Genomic DNA, 18,873 nt, shown 5'->3' on the forward strand with positions numbered 1-18,873 from the left:
CCCTTCTGCTGGACACGCCTTTCCCTGCCCTCACACCCGCCCTGCCCACCCCAGGCTGCCTTTGAGGCAGTCATTCATCACGTCACTTCATCCTTCCAACTCTGTTCGCCCCCCCTCCCTGGGCCAACCACTGCAGCCCCGTGTGGTCCTTCTTCCCAGGATGGTTCTGGGGGGTGCACCCACCTGCTGGGGCATCGGGAGCCGGGCTGCGGCAGGGTGTGGTGGGGCTGGGGGACAGGCTGTGGGTGGGGGAGCCTGGGAGGCTTTCGCTGGACGACAGGGACTGGTGGAGGCCAGAGGAGAAGCTGCGGCTGGTGTGCAGCACGGACGACTGTTTTGAGATCTTCTTGAAGAGCGATTTCCGCCTAGGGGTTAGAAACCCAGATTCTCCACAAGTCCCGCCCCCCAGTGGCTGGGGCTGCCCAACCATGCCATGCGTCCTGCATCAACCCTCCATGGGGGCCAGCCCACCGCTCACCGGTCCTGTGTCTCCCGCCTTCGGCTCCGCTTGCTCCTGCGCGCCATGCGGCCCTTGGTCACGTTCTTCCGCGCGGGGCCCACCTTGATGGACGTGTTCTCCAGTGCTGTGGTCCGAAGGGCGATCTTGTTGCCACTCTGCAGGAAGGATGGCGAGGGGTCGCCAGTGTGCCTCCTAGCCAGTGATACCTCCACCCACCTACTCGTCCATCAAAAGCCCTGGATCCTAACCACACATTTCTCAACTAATGGCCTCCGCACTCACTGGGCCAAAGATGGATGTGTGCCATCTGTCCATCCATCCAATGAGCCATCGACTCACCCACTGGTCCCAGGAGCTATCCAACCAGTGGCCTGCCTCCTCACTTTGTGCCCACCTTTCCTCCCCTGGGCCTCAGCCCTCAAGGAGGCAGGAGGCAAAGATGGCCCAGATACCACCCCCACAGGGTCAAGGTGGGCCAGAGGGAAGGTCAGGAGTGGGGCCCCAGGGGGCTTCCTGGAGGAGTGGCTATGAGGGGTGATATAAGAGGGCTAAAGAAGGAAGCTGGGACTTTCCTGGCTGTCCAGTGATTAGGACTTGCAATTCCACTGCAGGGGGTGCAGGTTTGATCCCTGTTCAGGGAACTAAGATGCCGCATGCCACTTGGCCAAAAAAATAAAAAAGAAGGAAGAAAAAGAGAAGAAAGAAGCAGAGGGGAGAAGAATGCAGGGCCCAAGTGGAATCTGTGGTTGGAGGGGGAGAACCACACGGAATCGGCACCTGAGACAAAGGGGAGGGGACGGGGGTTACAGGAGCAGCGCGGGGAGATCAGGGTACTTTGAGGATGGACCAGGGGTGGGGCTCAGAGCCCTATGGGTAGGCCGGGGTGGGTGGTGGGAGTAGGGGGAAGAGGGCTGCACCTTCAGCAACAGCTCCACGACGTCCATGTGCACCAGTCCCAGGACGGACTCCCCATTGATGTGGGTGATCAGGTCCCCAGCTCGCAGACCTGCCTCCTGGGCAGGGCTTCCTTCCTCCACACTCTGGGGTGGGGGTAGCGGGGCACGGGGGGCAGACGGTCAGTGGTCTGGGCCCCACAGACAGAGACCCCAGCCCAGCTGAGTCAGCCTCGGGCCCCCAGCAAGCTGATGCTTCCACTCTGCCTGGTTTCCCAGCTTTCCCAGACTAACAAACGCAGCTCTGCAAGGAAAGCCCTGCACCAGGGCAGTGCTGGACTCCAACCAGGTCCGGCTGTTCCTGCCCATCCCAGGGCCAACTTACCCACACCACGTGGTGCACAGTGTAGACGTCACTGTCGCCCATGTAGACGCGGATTGCCCGCAGGTTGAAGCCGTACTTCTTGCCTGAGCTGTGGATGACGATGGGGGGCCGCAGGCTGCCACACACGGGGGAAGGGTCTCGGCTTGGAGAGGAGTCGCGGGACGACGGGTTAGAGGACAGTGAGCGTGGGGACAGGGGGCTCATGAGGGGGCCACCGCTGCCATCATCTGCAGGGACAAGGTTCAGGGAGGGGGTCACTGCCTTGGGGGGCCCCTCACAAGGCACCTTCCCCTCCCCCTGCACACTGATGGCTGTTTCATGTTTTTGTTTTTTGACCACCACGCGGCCTGTAGGATCTTAGTTCCCTTCCAGGGATCGAACCATGCCCCATCTAGTGGGAGCACAGAGTCTTAATCACTGGACTACCAGGGAAGTTCCCATACTGATCACTCTGGCTGCTTTGCTGCTGCTTCAATGCCCCCAGACACCTTCCCCCTCCCCTTCAAGTCTTGGCACATGCAGTGCCCACTGCCAAGAATGCCAGTCCCCTCCCCCTGCTGCTTCCCCTCTCCTGGGCTCAGCCGTAAACAGCAGCCCCCACATCACCTGGAAGGACCCCTGCCAGCTACCACTGGCCAAAACTGCCTCCACCCTGTAGTTAAAAATGGACGTGGGCAGGCACACCAAGACAAGGCTGGGCCATGGGTGTTACCTGCTGTGATGATGAGCGACAGGGCGGACACCGAGGCTGACTTGGGCACGCGGCCTCCGCTGGGGGAGGTCCTGGATTTCTCGGGGGCAGAGTCTCTCTGGCTCCCGAGGCGGCGGCCCCGGCCAGCATCCAGGGCCCGTGGCGTGGAGTGTCGTGCACCGGTGCTGTTGCTTCGTAGGCGCGCATGGCTGAGGGCGGCGGTGTCAGCTGTGAGGGACAACAGGGTCGGGGGTTAGTCTGCCCCACCCTCCAGCTTACCATGTGGCCCTTCTGCCCTCAGAAGGCAAAGCCCCTTCCTTCCTGGTCGGCATGCACACGGTCCAGTCTCCTGGCTGTTACACAGGCTGTTCCCTTTTCTTGCACACCCTTCCTGCACTGCTCTCCCTGGGAACCTCCATTCTTCAGGTCCCCTCCTTCACGAAGCCTTCCCCTCATTCCAGTTAGATCCCTACTCCCACTCTCAGAGCTCCCCAGTTCAATTCCTCTCTCCTGTCCTGATCCACTGAAGCTGAGGGTATCATCCCTAGACTGAGGCCTTTGTTAGACAAGTGAATGTTCTCTCTAGAGAACTCCTACTCATCCTTCAAAACCCATCTTAAATAGTCCCTCCTGTGGGAAATTTGCCATAAGACTACTGCTCCCATCCTGGATTCTACCTACCAGAAAGGCTGGAGGGCTTGGGTATCACTGGGGTGGTTTCTGGGGGAGCATCGGGCTCCCCGAGAATGAAGATGGGCCTTTTGGGGCCCACAGGACCGGGGCCAGCTCCCTCATCCTCTGATGAGAAGGCAAACTTGGGCATCGTGTCCAGGCTGATGGTGTTCAGGAGAGATGGGCTAGGGCCCCGCTCAGGCTGGGAGGAGGATGAGTGGCAAGATGAACCAGAAGATGTGCAGGATCTCAGCCTGTAGTGGGGAACAGCCTGTGTCACACTTGCCTGGTGCCCTCACCCCAGAGCACCCAGTCTCCTCTAGTGGCTGCATCTTAACCCTCAGCCTAGAGTCAGAGGTAATCTGTAAAGACAAAGTGAGCTCCCTGTGCCTGCTCCATCCTCTGTGACTGCCCAGAGAACTCCTATTCATCTTTTAAAACCCAGCTTCCAATGCCCCTCCTCAAACAGACACTGATTATTTGTGTTGAGTCTGGACTTTGACAGATGAATGAGACTTCGTGAGCATAAGCAAAGGGCATTCTGGGCAGAGGAAACAAGCAAAAGCCTAGAAGCATGATGGTATATGGCTGCTTTTACCTTTAGTATGGTTAGGAATGCAAATCCAAAGGGAGAGATGATAGAGGCCAGGTTGGCAGGGGTCTGATAGGCTGGCCAATATGTGTGACCCTTTTCTACTGGGCCACTGGGCAGCTCTTTCCAATGTTGGGTTTGGTGGCTCCACCTCCCAGCAGGCTCCACTCCCCAGCCCACCTACCGGACCTCAGTGGTGCTCAGCCGGCGCCCATAGTTCCCCTCGCTGCTGCGTTCCCACCCTTCCTCCCGGTCCTCACTGAAGCTCCGTTCAGCGAAGGTTGGGGTGGGCTGGGCGGCCAGGAACTCAGAACTGCTATAGACCTGGGAAGCAATTAAAAATAACAGTCACAACAACCGCATCCCTGGGGGATGGCTCAGTTGAGTGCTTCCTACATGCCTGACGCTTCTGAGTCATTTCCTCAAATCCTTTCTCACCACTTCTTTAAAGGCACAGTGTCTTTACCCTACTGTACAGATGGAGAGACTGAGGCTCTGACAGGCCTGGTTACCAAGGCGCCCCGGCTGAAGTTTCCCACCCGTGGGGCCCAGGCCCATAAGCAGTGCAGGCTTTGGGGGGTTTTTTAGGTCATGCTGCACGGCATGCAGGCTCTTAGTTCCCCCACCAGGGATTGAACCCATGCCCCCTGCAGTGGAAGCTTGGAGTCTTAACCACTGGGCCGCCAGGGAAGTCCCTGTGCAGGTTTTCTGATCCAATTATAAACAAAGGAAGGAACTTGAGTGAAGCTAATGACGCTATAAAGTAACACCCAGCATAGCAGGTCTATTCACAATTGCCCCAAAGTGGAAAAAGGCAAAATGGTTCATCAACTGATGAGCGGATAAACAAAACTGTGGTCCAGTCACACGGTGGAATATTACTCAGCCATAACTAGGAGTGAAATACTGACACGCTGTCACGTAGATCAGCCTTAAGAAGCCAGAAACAGGGACTTCCCTAGTGATTCAGTGGTTAGGACTCCGAGTGCTCATTGCTGCTGGGTTCAATCCCTGGTCAGAGATCTAAGATCCTACAAGCCATGCAGGGAAGCCAAAAAAAAAAAAAAGGCCAGGGACTTGGCTGGTGGTCCAGTGGCTAAGACTCTGAGCTCCCAACGCAGGGGGCCCGGATTTGATCCCTGGTCAGGGAACTAGATCCCACGCACTGCAACTAAGAGCCCACACAGACAAATAAATAAATATTAAAAAAAGAAGAAGAAGAAGCCAGACACGAAAGCCCACAGACTGTATGGAGTAGAAACGTGGAAAGGGGCCCCGGAAGGAATCTCTCCTGAGGTGCTGCGGTTTCTCCTCATGTTGGGATCTCAGAATCCAGACAAGGGAAGATTAGGGCCTAGGTTCTAGCCCTAGCTTGGTTCCCCTCCAGGCTCTTAATCAACGGCTGGTTTTCCCCTCCTATCTCTGTGGTTCTGTGCTAGCCAAGTTTGGGCTCATAATTGGCCCAGGGGGTCGTGGTGGGTGGGCATCAGCAGGGCTCAGCCGGCCTTGTCTGCAGGAGGCACCCACGAGGTGAAGCAGCACCCCTTCTGGACGCTGGACTGGGTGATACATGATATGTATCACATACATACATCATGTATGTGATATGTCCAGAACAGGTAAATGCATAGAAACAGAAAGCAGGGGTGAGGAGGGGGAGACAGGAGGAGGAAGTAAGGAGTGGCTGCCCACAGGTACAAAGTTGCTCTTTGGGCATGATGGAATGTTCTGGAACCAGATAAATGTTGTGATGGTTGCACAACACTGTGAATGTACTAAATGTCACTGGACTGTACAGTTTAAAAAAGTTAAAATAGTATATTTTATGTTATATATATTTCACTACAATGAAAACAAAAATTAAAAAAAAAAACCAAAAACCCAAACAGGGACTCCCCTGATGGTCCAGTGGTTAAGAATCCCCTCGCAATGCAGGGGGCATGGGTTTGATTCCCAAGATGGGGAACTAAGCTTCCATATGCCTCAGGGCAACTAAGCCCGTGAGCTGCTGAGCCCGTGCACCTCAGCTAGAGATGAAGCCCACAGGTTGCAGTGAATATTCCACATGCCGCAACTAAGGCCTGACACAGCCCAAAGAAACAAAACAACCCCAAACAAACACCTTGCCCTGTTTCCTGAGTGCCAGCTACACCCAGGATCCCGGGCTCACCTTGCTGAAGCGGTGGGAACAGGACGAGAACTGGGGGATCTCTGTGGATGACTCCTCATCGTTAGTCTCGTCATCTTCAGAGCCCAGGTGGCGGTAACGTTCCGAGCGGGCTGCAGGAGGGAAAGGCATCACCCACCTGATCCCCGGAGGTGGACACAGGGGTGATGTGGGGAGGGCTCCCGGGTGGGGAGACACCGTCAGAGCACAGGCACTGAGGCGGGACTATGCCTGGTACGTTTAAGGGCAGAGGAGGCTTGGGTGGCAGATTCAGCTGCTGTTTAGTTGCTCATTCATGTCCGACTCTTTGCAACCCCATGGACTGTAGCCTGCCAGGCTGCTCTGTCCATGGGATTTCCCAGGCAAGAATACTGGAAGGGTTTGTGTGCCCTCCTCCAGGGGATCTTCCCGACTCAGGGATCAAACCCACGTCTCCTGAATTGGCAGGTGGATTTTCTACCTGTGAGCCACCAGGGAACCCCTGGCAGATTTAGTATCTGGGAATAAATCTCAGGTGTGTCCCTAAAAGTTGTGGGGCCGTGGATGGGAATTCCTGTGTCTCAGTTTCCTCACTCTTGAGATGGGTCCCCTAGAGCTAGGTAACACTGCACAGCTCAAACATAAAAGATGTTCCTCATTTTACAGAAAAGGAAACAGACGTTCACAGAGGACCTCTGACATGCTCAAGGTCACACATCCAGTTCTGGAGGAGGCGCTGGAAGCCAAGAGCATTTACTCTGGGATTGGCCAGAGCCCCACGTAGGAAGAGGGAGATTTGTCTGAGCCCATCTGAAGTGCTTGAGGGGAGCACCTCCACCCAAGCTGAGTGAGGCAGCCCACCCTCTTGTATGACAGGCAAGGTTCCATGCCTGGTCAGGACTGAGATTCAGGAGGCTGAACCTGATGCGGGATCCCAGAAAAGGGTCTGCCACCCTAAGTAGCTTGGTGTCCCCTCCTGCAACCTGAGGGGGTGCTGCAGTACCTGAGCTCAGATGCAAAGGAAATCCTAGCAGGGGGGTGTGTGTGGGGGGGTGGGGCAGCCAGCACACATATGCCCAGAGTCCTGGAAAGCTCAGCAAGTCAGAAGCTCCAGGCCCAGTGTGAGGCGCCGAGCTGGGATGGGGACCCTGGCAGAGACCCCTTGCTGCCCTAGGAGAGTACGGGAGAGCACAGCCCGTCTCCTGGGCCCCCGCTTACTGTCGAAGTAGCTGGTGTCGTCCTCCGCTTCCAGCTGCGGCACGAACTCGGCCTTGTGTCGCAGAAGCCCGGCCCAGTCCAGCGTCCAGAAGAAGGGGTGCTGCTTCACCTCGTGGGTGCCTCCTGCAGACAAAGCCAGCTGAGCCCTGCTGGGCCCCACCCCCCACGACCCCCTAGGCCAGTTATGAACCCAAACTTGGCCAGTGCAGAGCCACAAAGATGGGAAGGGAAAACAGCCATCGTTTAAGAGCCCAGAGGGGAACCAAGGTATGGCTAAAACCTAGGCCCTGATCTTCCCTCGGCTGGATTCTGAGATCCCAACACCCGGAGAAACCCCAGGACCTCAGGAGAGATTCCTTCCAGGGCCCCTGTCCACATGTTTCTACCCCAACGAGCAGAGTCGACTGCACAAATGTATCCTGTTCCCCAACCTCAGCGCTCGTGGTCCTCTCCAGTGGCCAAGTTTCATCCTGAAAGTGATCCGTAGTGGCCACATACTGGGTGGCTGCATCAGTATTAAATAATCCTCTTATCACCATTTTGGTGGCTGGGGAAACTTGGACAGTGGGACCCACTGCGCTGGTCCTTAGGGACCTTAGGACACAGCCCATGGTGACCTGGCGGGCTCCCATACACAGCCTCAGTGCCCCATGTCTGCACTAGACCCAGCTACTTTCAGTCTTATGCAAGTTCCTAGTGAGCTCATATGCATCCTTCAAAACCCCAGCTTCAAGTCCCCTTCCTCTATGCAGCCTCTCAAATAGAGCTCATGCTTACTCCAGCCTCCGGCCCACCCACTCCAACATACCAGTGCCCAGGCGGTCCAGTGGGCTCTGTCGGAGCAGCCTGGTGATGAGGTCCTGGGCATCGGCTGGGAGGGCCTCCTCTCCCTCTGGCCACATGATCTCGTCTGAAGTGAGAGGAGAGAGTGAGGAAGCTGGCTGGTGCTTCCTAGCATCTCCTAGCCCTTCTGCTTTCTGCACTCCAAGCCATCAGCCTGCTCTGCTCCTTCAGCATTCCAGCTTTGGTCCCTCACAGCCTTTGCTCTGGCCACGCTCTCTGCCTTGAGCACCTTCCTTTCCTCCATCTCTTGCTCCTTTAAAACTCTGCTCACATGTCACCCCAGTGTCATTCTCTGTGACTCTTTTAATACAGCTCCTCTACCCCACACCTGGGGCTTCCCTGCACTGCCATGCAGAAGACCCAGGAGACTTAGGTTCAATCCCTGGGTTGGGAAGAGCTCCTAGAGGAGGAAACGGCAACCTACTCCAGTATTCTTGCCTGGGAAAATCCCATGGACAGAGGAGCCCGTTTGGGCTCCTACAATCCATAGGGTCGCAAAAGAGTCAGGTGTGACTGAGTGACTAACCACCCCACACCTGCCACCCCACGCCCTCCCTTCTTCCTGCTTCTTTTCTTCCTCTGCATTTTTGCCTCTGATTGTTCTACAGTTTTGTTTTTTTTTTTTGGCCACACCAGGGGGGCATTTGGGATCCTGGCTCCCCGAGAGGCATCGAACCCCCCACCCCTAGCCCCGCACAGGAAGGTGGAGTCTTAACCACTGGACCACAAGGAAAGTCCCTCCATAGTTTGCTTATTTATCTCCCTTACTGTCCATCTTGCCCTTGGCTGTATCTCCAGTGCTCAGCCAGGGCCTGGCATGCCAAAGGTGCCCAATCTATCCACATGGGGGCTGCTCCCCTCCCCGACACAGGGATGAAACCTGGGCCACGGGGGTGGGGAACGCACCACTGACCACCTGGCCAAAGAGTTCCTCGGGGGTATCGCCGAAGAAGGGCACACAGCCCACCAGGAATTCATAGAGGACGACGCCCATGGCCCACCAGTCCACTGGCTTCCCGTAGCCCTGGCGGAAGATCACCTCGGGGGCGATGTACTCAGGCGTCCCGCATACCTGGGCCGGGCGGGACAGGGAAACTGAGGGCGGCTCCCAGTCGGGGAAGGGAGGGTGGGGAGAATCACGGGAAGGGTTCACATACGCCTTTCTGCTGCAGAGTCTCCCCATGGCCCGGGGCTGGGCTTTGGGCAGGGGGAGGCTGCCCACCTGCTTGTCCACGAACTCCCGGGTGTCTTTCTCGATGTGGCCTTCGTAGAGGTTGGTGGCCATACTCATGAGCCCAATCTTAGACAGGCCGAAGTCAGTGAGCTTGATGTGGCCAAGTGAGGTGATGAGCAGGCTGTGGGCAGGTGGGTGGGGCGCTCAGGGCTGGGGGGTACTTGGCTGCTCCTGCCGCCCCCCATCACGAACTTTGTCCCATCCAAGGTAGCCCAACCCCACCAAGGGTCGGAACACACGTCCTACGCCTGATTACATTACTGAAAGAAACAGAGGTTCTCGGGGAACATTACAAATTTGGCAAACATCTCTGTGCACCTTCTGGGTGCATCGGGTATTACCGTTGAGCACCTACTGTATACTATGCTGTGCAAAAATCAAGTTCCTGAGAATCATGGCATTTCCCTACTAGGCAATAAAACATGTCCTGAACACCTCCTAGCAGGAGAGCTACAGCATATTTTTGTACCTACAGCCATTATTTTTAACAAATTAAATATTGTGCAAGCACCTACTGTGAAGTGAACATGTCTTTAGCACTTGCTATATACAGAAATATTTGTGCCCCTCATGGGTGCACCAGTTGTTTAAAACTCACACACCTATCATGTACGCTGCTGTTCCTGTTCTCTTGCAAGTTTAAATATATAAATATTTTAAGTGATAAAAATCACATGCATCAGCTTTATAAAGTCATGTTTTCATGCACCTCCTGGGTACACCTGCCCATTTAAAAATAAATATCTGCAGGACTTCCCCAGTGGCCCAGTGGTTAAAACTCTGTGCCCCCAGGGCAGAGGGCATGGGTTCAGTCCCTGGTCTGGGCGCTGAGATTGTGCATACCACAAGGTACAACCAAAAATAAATAAAATGAGAAACAAATAAATAGGGGCTTCCCTGGTGGCTCAGAGGTAAAGAACCTGCCTGCCAGTGCGGGAGACACAGATTTGATCCCTGGTCCAGGAAGATCCCACAGGACATGGAGCAACTAACCCCAGGCGCCACAACTATTGAGCCTGCGCTCTAGAGCCCGGGAACTGCAGCTCCTGAAGCCCGTGAGCCCTCCAGCCTGTGCTCCGCAGCAAGAGGAGCCGCCACAAGAAGAAGCTTGAGCAACACAACTAGAGAGGCGCATCCACTCGCCGCAACTAGAGCAAAGCCCATGCAGCAACCAAGATCCAGCACAGCCAAAAATAAGTAAATACAAGTATTTGAAAATGTATTTTAAAATAAATAAATAAATTTCTGGAGAATTCACTGTTTGTATCCAAGTAGTCGCAGGAGTCATTTATTTGACACCTACTGCATACCTCAACTCTAGAAAGAAACAATTCTGTGTGCCCACTCCATGCCTCTGCTGGTTCTTGTTTGTTTTTTAAAATGATGCTTCTTAAGCAACTACTGTGTATACCAGCTGTGGAAGAAATACTTTGGTGTAGCTACCAGCTAAGCCAACTCCCTCCAAAAACCAAGGCCTCATAGCAGGCCTTTGGCCATCCTCTGCTAAGACAAACCAATGTTTCCTGAGTGCCTATGGGCATGTCCCTGCCTCAAAGACATTCATTTCCTGGGACTGCCCTGGTGGTCCGGTGGCTAAGACTCCACGCTCCCAATGTAAGGTGCCCGGGTTCGATCCCTGCTAAAGGAACTAGATCCCACAAACTGCAGCTGAGACCCGGTGCAGCCAAATAAAAATAAAATAACAAATAAATAAATCTTTTTTAAACAGTTCATTTCTTGAATGTTGACTATACGTGGTATTTAAAAATTTGTTTCCTTGTCACAGAGAAAATGAGACAACGCCTGGAATTTGCTTCAACTCACCCAGTGGGGAGGACTGAATGGCCTGGGAGGAAACTGGACTGGATGAACGTTGACAGCTGTGGGGGTGGGACGCTATAGCCCTCTTCCGTTATGGACTGAACTGTGTATCCCCCAACTTCACACGCTGAGCTCCTAACCTCCAGGAACTATGATGGGGTCTTATCTGGGCACGGGGTCACTGCAAATGTCATTACTTAAGATGAGGTCATTCTGGAGTACATAGCTAGCTGCTGTGCTATGCTGTGCTTAGTCGCTCAGTTGTGTCCAACTCTTTGAGACCCTATGGACTGTAGCCCGCCAAGCTCCTCTGTCCACAGGGACTCTCCAGGCAAGAATACTGGAGTGGGTTGCCATGCCCTCCTCCAGGGGATCTTCCTGACCCAGGGATCGAACCTGCGTCTCCTGAGGCTCTTGCATTGCAGGCAGATTCGTTGCCCGCTGTGCCACCAGGTAACCACAATTTCAGCAGGACTGGAGTCCTTATAAAAAGCGGGGATTTGGACACAGACTTGCACACAGTGGGGAACACCACGCAAAGGTTAGAATTATGCCACCACAGCCTAGGAACCACCAGAAGGCAGGAGAGAAGCCTGGATACATCCTTCCCTGGTACCTTCAAAGGGAGCTGACCCTTTGATCTTGAACTTCTAGCCTCCAGAACTGAGAGAGTAAATTTCTTTTAAAAAAACTTTAATTAGTTAATTTATTTTTGGCCACACTGCACAGCATGTGGGATCTCAGTTCACTAACCGGGGATCGAACTCACGCCTACTGTAGTGGAAGTGCAGAGTCTTAACCACTGGACAGCCAGGGAAGTCCCAAGAATAAATTTCTTGTTGTTTAAGCCCTTAGTTAGGGCGGCCCTAGCAAATGAATGCACCTTCTCTTGACTTGGGGTGTACCTGAAATTTTCTGAACTGCAGAGGAAAAATTATTTATCTCCAGCACCAACTGTGGGGACCTATCCCTCCCTGAACCCTCTGGGGCTGGACCCCTTCCCATCCCGTTTTGCAGATGAGGGTCGTGAGCATGGGAGGGGCCAGTCCTGCCTCGGGAACACTGGGAAGACCCCAGTCCAGGATGATCGCAAAGAGGTCTGATGGGCACAAAGCAAGCAGCCAGACGACATGGAGCATGGAGGCCTAGGTATACAACAGGCGCCAACTACACATTTGCTTGTTTCCTAAGCCAGGGGTCCCCAACCTCGAGTATCTAACGCCTGATGATCTGAGGTGGAACTGATGCAGTAATAGAAATGAAGTGGACAATATATATAATGCACTGGAATCACCCCGGAACCGTTCCGTGCCACCCTGGTCCGTGAGAGAATTATTTTCCATGAAACGGGTCCCTGGTGCCAAAAAGGCTGGGCACCGCTGTTCTAAGCCTCTGGCAAACTACAAGATGCCCTGAAAACATGCAGGGCTCTTAAGGCTCAGGTTCACAACTCCACACGGCAAGTACCTTCATTGGAGAAAAGGACCCCTGTCCCCAGTATACAGCAGGTGTTCATTCCATGCTGACCTCAACATAAACACTTCATATAAAAAGACAGTTGCAGTGTTCAGGGCCTGACACACAGTCCTTGCTTGCTGCTGCTGCTGCTAAGTCGCTTCAGTCGTGTCCGACTCTGTGCGACCCCACAGACGGCAGCCCACCAGGCTTCCCCGTCCCTGGGATTCTCCAGGCAAGAACACTGGAGTGGGTTGCCATTTGCTTCTCCAATGCATGAAAGTGAAAAATGAAAGTGAAGTCGCTCAGTTGTGTCCGACTCTTAGCGACCCCGTGGACTGCAGCCTACCAGGCTCCTCCGTCCATGGGGTTTTCCAGGCAAGAGTACTGGAGTGGGGTGCCATGGCCTTCTCCGCAGTCCTCGCTTAATAACACACTTATTAAGCAGAGGTGCTCTGATCACCTCTACACAGCTGGTGACCAATAAATACACACCAGCAAAAAAAGGCGCTTTAGAAACTCAAAAGTCATCAGTGTGTGAGGAGTCAGTTATGCCGCCATCTGGGCCCAAGGTAGACAGCAAGTGCAAACACATGTGTTTTGTTTTCTAAGCCATTTGCAAAATACAAGATGGCCTGAAAACATGCAGACTCTCTGAATTAACTAATCATTGGCCACCCCGCGCAGCACAGCACGTGGGATCTTAGTTCCCCAGCCAGGGAACGAACCTGTGTAAACTGCACTGGACGTGCTGTGTCTTAGCCACTGGGCCACCAGGAAAGTAAGTCCTAAAACATGCCGACTCTTGATGCTTACGTTCACACCTCCACACAGCAAGTACCTGAGACTCGCATGTCCTGCCTGATGTCCAGAGGGTACTTGATATAAGAGCAGCCCTTTCCTGTGTACACAGCAGGTGCTCAATTAATGCAGGAGAGTGCTTTGAAAATTATGGAGGGGTTACAAAGCCTGAGGGGTCATTCACACTCACACGCGTGTTTTCCAGCCACTCACAGAGGGCCTGGCACTCAATAGATGCTTACTAGACGCTAGACTGAAATAAACAGCCCCAGACTCTCTTCCCTGCACTAGTACACACCAGGTGTTCAAGACACGCACAGTCCCTTTCTTCACACATGAGGTTTTGCACAGTGCATGGCCCTGCCCTTTGTATACAGCTGGTGCCTCATATGGTCAAGTTCACTTCCGTTACATTGTAGCAGTGCTCGAGTGCATGGGCACCCTCTTTGCCAGAGCACTTCCATAAGTGCACTGTCTTTCCCCTGCACATAGCAGGCATCTATTAATTATCTGCTCGCCGCCGGGGCCCCATGATGCCAGCGGGATCCAGATAATGGTGCTTCCGAGCAGCCCCAGACCCACTCCAGAGGCCCCGCTCCCGGGGTCCCCGTTACTCACTTGTCAGGCTTGAGGTCCCGGTGGACGATGCCGTAGTTGTGCAGGTACTCCAGTGCCAGCACCGTCTCGGCGAAGTACATGCGTGCCATGTCCACAGGCAGCGGGCCCATGTTCTTCAGGAGCGTGGCACAGTCGCCACCTGCAGAAGCGTGGACACGCTTGCAGAGATCCTTGGTTCTGCAGCTGTGCCGAGACTTGTACCCACCTGCCCTCCCCACCTCCGGCACAGTGTCCCCAGTCTGTCCTGAATTGGGGTGGGGAGCTGGTAGGGGCAGGAGGGGATGCAGACCCTACTTTCTGATTTGCCCTGGGCAGGCAGCAGCTTTGTTAAGTGCACAGCCCCTTCCCTTGTACAGAGCTGGTGCCTCCTGAGTGCATGCTCCCTCTCCTTGACTGGCAGCTACCTTGGTAAATGCTTGTTCCTGCCATTACCTGAAGATACTATTCTTTCCTGAGCTGGAAACCTGATCCTACAACTCCTCAGCCTGGCTTCCAACCATCCTAGTCCTTCCAACCCACACCTCCTGACCTCCCTTGCTTTTATTCCAGCCTCCAAGCTTCTGCCCACCAGTCCCCTCTGCCTAGGCTGTCCATCCTACCCCTACCCTATCCCCTAGGCTTCTGCCTTCACACTCGTCTCTGGGCTTCCCCATCTCCAACCCCACTGCTGGGTCCCCCACTGCAGACTGAGCCCTTCCTCTCACCAAGGCAGGCTGGGACCCCATGGAGGACAGAGCAGACTCTAGCTGGGTCAAAGAAGAGACTGTCTCCTGGATAAGGGGTGAGCTCCCCATTGCTGGAGGCAGGCAAGCCCTTGTGACCACACCTTCCACATACTCCATGACCATGCACAAGTGGCGCCGGGTCTCGAACGAGCAGAACATGCTGACCACGAACGGGTTCTCAGCGAAGGTGAGGATGTCACGCTCCACGAAGACCTGCTGGATCTGGTTGCGCAGCATCAGGTTCTGCTTGTTGATCTTCTTGATGGCAAAACGCTGCCTCGTTTCCCGGTGCCGCACCAGGTAGACAGCCCTGGGGTGGGGTTGCAGCGGGGGTGGGGGGCCTGCTGAAGCCCCGGCAGGCACCGGGACCTGACCTGGGTCCAGAAGCCCACACGCCATGCCTTGGCCTGTGCCCTCCACCCAGGCAGCCTCTCCGAGGGTTTAAGCCACACTCCCTGGTGTCATATGAAGAGTCAAAGACAGCTCCTAGGTTGTTTATTTCTTCACAGCTGACTGAGACCCGTTAGTTCAGAAGCCTCGCTGGCACAAACTCAAATTGTGTCCATTACAACTCAAATAAGCAGATTTTTAGCCATTTAGAGCCTGTTGGTTTTGCATACCCTCAGATAAGGTAAATGCTGGGGCTATGAAAACCCCAAGCTGCTTCCACCTGATGGAGCTCTCTGACTCAGCAACTCCCCACCGCGTTGCTAACACTTTAGCCTGGATGCATAAGCCCCCTCTGTAATTTCCCCCTCCGCCCTCCCCCACATGACAGTCTTATGCTATGAGGGATTCCCCCCTACCACCTCTGCCAAAGCAAATCTGTCAAAGTGGCATTTAAATAATGCTCGCACTACTGCCATTGCTTGCTCAGCCCCCAAACTCCTAGAACCCTACACTCGGGGCGAGTAAGGACCGAGATCATGGATGAACCCTTCCAAGCCATGTCCCTGCTGGGCTGTGCCTTTACTTCCCTCTGCAGGTCTATTTCTCTGTCTACATACTCAGGGGCTGTGTGGGCGTCAGTCATCCCCAAGGGCATCTGAGAAATGGGTCTACGGGGAACCCAAGGACTCACCCGTAGGCCCCATTGCTAATGAGTTTGATAGTCTCGAAGTCACTCTCACATGGCTTCCTCCGTGAAGGACCGACCAGGGCACGACTCTGGTGGGGCAACAGGGGTCAGGGTCCTGCCCCAGCTCAGAGCACGCTGTGTTCTTCCTGCCCTCAAGTCCCAGCTGGCACCTAATGCTACTTCTTCTGTACATACTTCTCAAACTCACCCTCCAAGTTTGAGATTTTAGCTGAAGCCATGCATGCCCTCCTACCAGGAAACTCCTACACAGCCTGCAAAATCCCACTTTCCAGTGCCCCCTCCAACCCTGCCCTGCCCAACCTTCCCAGCAGGGCAATCTCACCTGCCCCCACCTTCTCCCAAAGTCACAGGCATTCATTAAGCACCTACTATATACAAACCCTCAGCAACTGGCAAACCTAGCCCCTCTCAGGGCCACCTGGTCTACCATCAAAAAGAACAAGACACGTGGGGGCTCTAAAGCTCCATGCTGTCTTACCTCAGGGGACTCCTCTGGTGCTGGTGGCTGTCCTCCATTGTCATCGAGGTGACTCAGAGGCACCATCTCTGTAAAATGTGGGAGGAGCCTCAGATGGGGTTTCTGAGTGCGGCCCCTCCACCAGAGACTTCCTGAGGCCTCCAGGGCTCATCTTGGAATGGGGAGACAGTGCCTCCCCTGACCAGCTCCCATGATCCTGTTGTTGAGTCCCTACTGCGTCCAGGTTTCAGTCAAATCCAGGAGGCTGGACTGAGCAACGACTGAGGAACCTTCTAGACGGGCCAGTGGGAAGCCCAGGTTCTGATTGCTCTGGCTATCTTGAATCCTGGCTCCATGCTTCGGGGCCGTGAAAACCCGCTGTGACGCAGGCCCTCTAGGTGGTGGCTGATATGCTCCTCAGCTCGGGGCAGGGCCCGGGGGAGCCCCCTTAGTCTCCAGCCTCAGCTGGGGTTTAGCAGGGGCAGTCTTGAGTGAGAGTGAGCAGCTGGTGAACATCAATGGTGATGGTGACCATGAAGACAGTGTCTCATGGTCACAGAGCAAGGCTGAGACGGGGCAGCACAGCCTCGGGTGAGCGAGGCCCAGGGTCTGATGCAGCCCCTCATGCTCTCAGAGGGCCCCCTGCGGCGCTGGGCGGGTGATCTGCACTCAGCCTCAGCTGCCACCTGTCTGCCTGGCCACTTCCCGTTTCCTCCATCACTGGGGCCCCGCCCCGGCCACAGCCCCGCTGGCGGAGCACAGTCTCGGCCAGACAGCTAGTCTGAGCGTGGTCTGGCCTTGGGCACGCCTGGACCTGAATCCAGCTGAACAGCATAGAGCCTCAGTCTCTGCAACTTCAAATGGGACAGTGGCAGCCTGGTCCCCGTGGGTGCCGGCCACTGCGGCTGGGTCCTGCTGACCCCGTCGCCCCTTCCTCAGCCACACCCCTTCCTCACTGCTCTTCCAAAAGGCCAGACACTCGCCTGTCTCGCAACCTCTGCCTTCACGGTTCCCCTGCCTGGTTCACTTCCTCTCTCCCCCAGATCCGCACCTGGTCGCTTCTCCATCCTCCAGGCCCCAGTTTGAATACAATCTTTCCCCAGAGCTCCCCTGACCACCCCGAGACCAGGCCAGGTTCAAGTTCAATGCTTCCCCCAGCACCATGTCTTTTTCCCTGTCCTGACTATTTGGGGGAGGTTCCTGGCTGTTTCAGTTGTGCCCGTGGATTGCCCTGTCTGACTCCGTGTCCCACTTCCCGGGCCACAGTCAGAAGAAATTGGGAAAGTGCTTTGGAATTCAAGTGAATGCCACTGCTCACAGTGGTTCCCTGGCACTCTGGCCCAACTCGATTTAGCATTGAGAAAGCTGAGGCTCCAAGGCAGCTGGCAGGTCAGGGGGTCCAACTTGTGGCCACCTTACCCTGGAATCCTGGGCACCTTACCCAAAATATGCCCTGCAGGTGGCTGAGGACAGGGCCAGACAGAGGGGAAGGACAGTGTGGCGCACGCTGCAGTCACACGGGCATAGGCTGGAACCCTGGCCCGTCCGCATTCTCACCCCAGTTTCCTCTTTTGGCCCTGCCCCCACTCCAGCTCACCCTGGAGCGGATCCTTAGCCAGGCCCAGTTGCCCAATGATGTACTGTGGCAGGTCAGTCTTGATGCCCTGGCCCTCTCGGGCCTGGCCCTCGGCAGCCTCCAGCAGGTGGTAAAACTCCTCGGGGTCAAACTCCTGGGGATGCAGAGGGATTGGTCAGTCAAGGCCTGGTCCCACCTTCAGGCCTTTGCACACCTCCCCCCACTGACCTCTGTCTGAAGCATTTTACCAGTGGCTCTGACTCGTCCCTGGGATCCTAGCTCCTGGTCCCTCTTCTGGGAAGCCCACCCGAGTCTGGTGGCCCCCAGCGTTCCTCACAAAGCCCTACACGATGGGGACTGTCTCTTTTTAATCTCTGCAGGACTGTGGGAAGCCCACCCGAGTCTGGTGGCCCCCAGCGTTCCTCACAAAGCCCTACACGATGGGGACTGTCTCTTTTTAATCTCTGCAGGACTGTGGGAAGCCCACCCGAGTCTGGTGACCCCCAGTGTTCCTCACAAAGCCCTACACGATGCGCACTGTCTCTTTTTAATCTCTGCAGGACTGCTGAGGGCCTGGTCTGAGCCTCGCACCCGGCCATATGCCAAGACACTCACCAGACACTCGAGGAGCCTCGCTGGCCGTGAAATGATGATCAGCAGCTTCCGGACGAGCTGGACAATGAAGCCAACTTCCTCACTGTCTGAGCGCTCGTGGGCCTGGGAGCAGATGGATGGTAGCATCATACAACAGCCCCTGGTCCTGCCCTGCCCTGCCTGGGGACCCCAAAACCCTGTATCCACTCCCCCCCGTCCCACCCCCACGCACATCCTGCAGCAGCCGCTCCAGCTTCTCCTGCATCTCCAGGAAGTAGCGGGAGGTGACAAGCGCCTCTCCAGACTTGGCCAGGCAGTCGCGGGCCAGCTCGATGATTTGGTGGTGGATGAAACCCAGGACGCCGTCAGCCAGTGCCAGCCGGGCGCCGGGTGAGAAGGCGGCCAGGAACTCCTGCAGACGGCCCTCCATCTGTGCTGTGGCCTGGGCAGAAGTGGGGGGCGGGGGGGAGATGGGGCGACCTGGTCATTGGACGGGGCCTGGGAACAACGTGTGCAGATGGGGGCGGGAGAGAGAGAAGGTGTGACGATGGGGTCCAAGGATCGGAGGGGAGGAAGTGATGTGCACAGATGCC

General features: G+C 55.4%; 1 protein-coding gene across 16 annotated transcripts in view; it reads right to left on the minus strand.

Moving 5' to 3' along the window:
- The window catches only part of MAST3 (microtubule associated serine/threonine kinase 3), a 41,598-nt gene that overhangs the window by 2,907 nt on the left and 19,818 nt on the right, over window positions 1–18,873 (minus strand). For all 16 annotated transcript variants that reach the window (XM_024994780.2, XM_024994777.2, XM_024994779.2 and 13 more), the window contains 19 exons: window positions 18,513–18,722; window positions 18,302–18,403; window positions 17,708–17,840; window positions 16,132–16,199; window positions 15,636–15,721; window positions 14,656–14,864; window positions 13,830–13,968; window positions 9,123–9,255; window positions 8,807–8,972; window positions 7,866–7,967; window positions 7,058–7,180; window positions 5,864–5,973; window positions 3,878–4,017; window positions 3,111–3,355; window positions 2,451–2,657; window positions 1,739–1,965; window positions 1,378–1,500; window positions 479–615; window positions 184–365 (listed from right to left, as the gene is read on the minus strand). In XM_024994780.2, coding sequence (XP_024850548.1) covers window positions 184–365; window positions 479–615; window positions 1,378–1,500; window positions 1,739–1,965; window positions 2,451–2,657; window positions 3,111–3,355; window positions 3,878–4,017; window positions 5,864–5,973; window positions 7,058–7,180; window positions 7,866–7,967; window positions 8,807–8,972; window positions 9,123–9,255; window positions 13,830–13,968; window positions 14,656–14,864; window positions 15,636–15,721; window positions 16,132–16,199; window positions 17,708–17,840; window positions 18,302–18,403; window positions 18,513–18,722 — 2,842 coding nt within the window. The remainder of the gene's footprint in view (window positions 1–183; window positions 366–478; window positions 616–1,377; window positions 1,501–1,738; window positions 1,966–2,450; window positions 2,658–3,110; window positions 3,356–3,877; window positions 4,018–5,863; window positions 5,974–7,057; window positions 7,181–7,865; window positions 7,968–8,806; window positions 8,973–9,122; window positions 9,256–13,829; window positions 13,969–14,655; window positions 14,865–15,635; window positions 15,722–16,131; window positions 16,200–17,707; window positions 17,841–18,301; window positions 18,404–18,512; window positions 18,723–18,873) is intronic.

This window comes from Bos taurus, chromosome 7, assembly GCF_002263795.3.
Source record: "Bos taurus isolate L1 Dominette 01449 registration number 42190680 breed Hereford chromosome 7, ARS-UCD2.0, whole genome shotgun sequence".
NCBI lineage: Eukaryota > Metazoa > Chordata > Mammalia > Artiodactyla > Bovidae > Bos > Bos taurus.